Consider the following 2,810-nt stretch of genomic DNA (forward strand, 5'->3'; position numbering starts at 1 on the left):
TGAGGCTCTGTCTCAAAAAAAAAAAAAAAAAAAAAAAGACTACAGTGCCCATCACCATACTTGGCTAACTTCTTCTACCTCTTTGGAAGAGACACTGTTCTTATTCTTTTTTTTTTGTCACCCCTGGTAGAGTGCCATGGCCTCATAGCTCACGGCAACCGCAAACTCTTGGGCTCAAGTGATTCTCTTGTCTCAGCCTTCCAAGTAGCTGGAACTATAGGGGCCCACCACAGCACCTGGCTATTTTTTGTTGCAGTTGTCATTATTGTTTAGCTGGCCCGGGCCAGTTGAACCCGCCAACCTCAGTGTATGTGGCCAGTGCTGTAACCACTGTGCTACAGGTGCTGAGCCTTCATTTCTATCTTTTGTCACGGCAACGTGGGGACATGGCACTCAGTAATTCCTCATTAATTTTATCTGAATCCTTCTGACTTGATCCTGCCTATAAGCAAATGGCTTCGGGCTAAAGGCCACACCTAAGACTAACAGGTAGAAGTTCTTAGGCAACAAATTTTTGCTGAAAATAAAAATAAACCGTCTAATGAACACTCCAATGGCACAGGCAATGCAAACCCAGGATGTCCTTCCTGAGCTTCCTCATGAAGTAATAAGCTTCCCATGAGCAGAGGTGTGCAAGCACAGCCTTTTGGTAAGGATAAGCCGGGACCCAAAAGCCAACTCACCAGAGCCATCTGTGTCCACCTGGATGCCCAAGACACGGATATAGGAGCTCCGGATGCCCACACCCACCCTGTCTCGGCCCCTGTTGGAGGTCAGGCCAAACTTCTTGATGGAGTAGATGCCCATGATGGTGACCCTGTTCCCAGGGACAACCTTGTCACACAGGTATCTGAGGGCAGGGAGGAAGGAGAAAGGAAGGTTAGGCTCAAATGAGGATGACAAGTTCCTATTCCCATCCACCCCACAGCACTGTTCCAATCATTTTCCCAGCTCACAGGTCCATAGGCACCCCTGAGCACATAAAGAATCAGTCCCGGCTCGGTGCCTGTGGCTCAATCGGCTAAGGCGCCAGCCACATACACCTAAGGTGGTGGGTTCAAATCCCCAGCCCGGGCCTGCCAAACAACAATGATGGCTGCAACCAAAAAATGGCCGGGGCTGTGGCGGGCGCCTGTAGTCCCAGCTACTTGGGAGGCTGAGGCAAGAGACTCACTTGAGCCCAGGAGTTGGAGGTTGCTGTGAGATATGAAGCCATGGCACTCTACCCAGGGGGGTAGCTTGAGGCTCCGTCTCAAAAAAAAAAAAATCAGTCCCACAGCACCTAAAGAACCAGTCCTTCTCCCCAAGCACTAGCCACCCCACACCTGGGTGGCTCAGGTGCTCAAAGGATGGTGGCAAACTAACAGGAAGTTAGGTGGTGGCCTGATACTCTCCCTGAACTTCAAAATAGCCCATCTGTTAAACTGGCTGAGGGGAAGTCCTGGTGCCAGCATGTGGCGCCCTTTAGTCACATCAGGAAGGACTTCCTCCTCCTGCCCTCCAGCCTCCTTGCAGGGTCACTGCCCATTTTTGACTCTCCCTGGCTCCATGAGCTCACCCAAGTCATTTTGCCTCTAGATTTTCATTTCCTCTTTCAAAATAAGCTGTGGAAACAGAGATGTCTCTAAGTCTTTTAGTCAGTGAGGCATGGAGGGGACTCTGAGGGAACTCCAAGTCACTATACCTCTCTGAGCCTTGGAGGGAAGATAAAGCAACTGTTGCAGAACCGAGAGAGGTAGCAGACCCAGAAGTGCTTTACACCATCAAGTCACATCTCCATAAAGGACCATCAGTGTCACTGTTCATATTCTGTGAGCCTCTAGCTCCTCTCTTCCTTAACCCACTTTTTTTTTAATTCATTTCTTTATCTTTTTTTTTTCCAGATTGTTCTCTTTGCAGAGAGTTTTAGGAGCTCTATTTATTTATTTATTTTTTATTTTTACTTTTTGGCCAGGGCTGGATTTGAACCTGCCACTTCTGGCATATGGGGCTGGCACCCTACTCCTTTGAGCCACAGGCACCACCCCTTTTACCACTTCTTAAGCTTTCAGGATCACACACAGCTTTGGAAATAACAGATGCTGAATACTGCTAAACAGACATGCATTTTGTTTTTTGGAGACAAGAGTCTCACTTTGTTATCCTCAGTAGAGTGCCAAGGTGTCATACCTCACAGCAACCTCCAGCTCTTGGGCTTAGCCGATTCTCTTGCCTCGGCCTCCCAAGTATCTGGGAGTACAGGCGCCTGCCACAACGCCTGATTATTTTCTTTTAGTTGCACTTTGGCTGGGGGCCAGGTTCGAACCCACCAGCCTCGGTATATGGGGCCAGCGCCCTACTCACTGAGTCACAGGCATTGCCCCAAACATGGATTTTTAAGCAGTCCTATGAGAAATTAAGGACGGCCCATCTCCCCACTTTACTAATAAGTAAACTGAGGCTCAGCAGGCTCGTGTAACTTGCCCAAGAGACCCTACATGTTCTATAGCCCCTGATGAAGCTATGAGATCTATGGGTCTACATCTCAGAAAAACTCATGCATAGGACATCTCAATCTCAGGGTGTGCAAGCCCAGGTTAAGAACCCTTCTCCAGGCGGCGCCTGTGGCTCAAAGGAGTAGGGCACCAGCCCCATATGCCAGAGGTGGTGGGTTCAAACCCAGCCCTGGAGCCTCGGCGCCTATAGCTCAACTGGCTAAGGCACCAGCCATGTACACCTAAGGTAGTGGGTTCGAATCCCCAGCCCGGACCCGCCAAACAACAATGACGGCTGCAACCAAAAAATAGCCGGGCATTGTGGCGGGCACCTGT

General features: G+C 49.6%; 1 protein-coding gene across 2 annotated transcripts in view; it reads right to left on the minus strand.

The window, feature by feature from the left end:
• MCM5 (minichromosome maintenance complex component 5) overlaps positions 1–2,810 on the minus strand; it is a 26,157-nt gene that overhangs the window by 15,432 nt on the left and 7,915 nt on the right. For both annotated transcript variants that reach the window (XM_003783260.3, XM_023509457.1), the window contains exon 7: positions 684–850. In XM_003783260.3, coding sequence (XP_003783308.1) covers positions 684–850 — 167 coding nt within the window. The remainder of the gene's footprint in view (positions 1–683; positions 851–2,810) is intronic.

This window comes from Otolemur garnettii, unplaced genomic scaffold, assembly GCF_000181295.1.
Source record: "Otolemur garnettii isolate 467f Iridium unplaced genomic scaffold, OtoGar3 scaffold00007, whole genome shotgun sequence".
In the NCBI taxonomy this organism is placed as follows: Eukaryota; Metazoa; Chordata; class Mammalia; order Primates; family Galagidae; genus Otolemur; species Otolemur garnettii.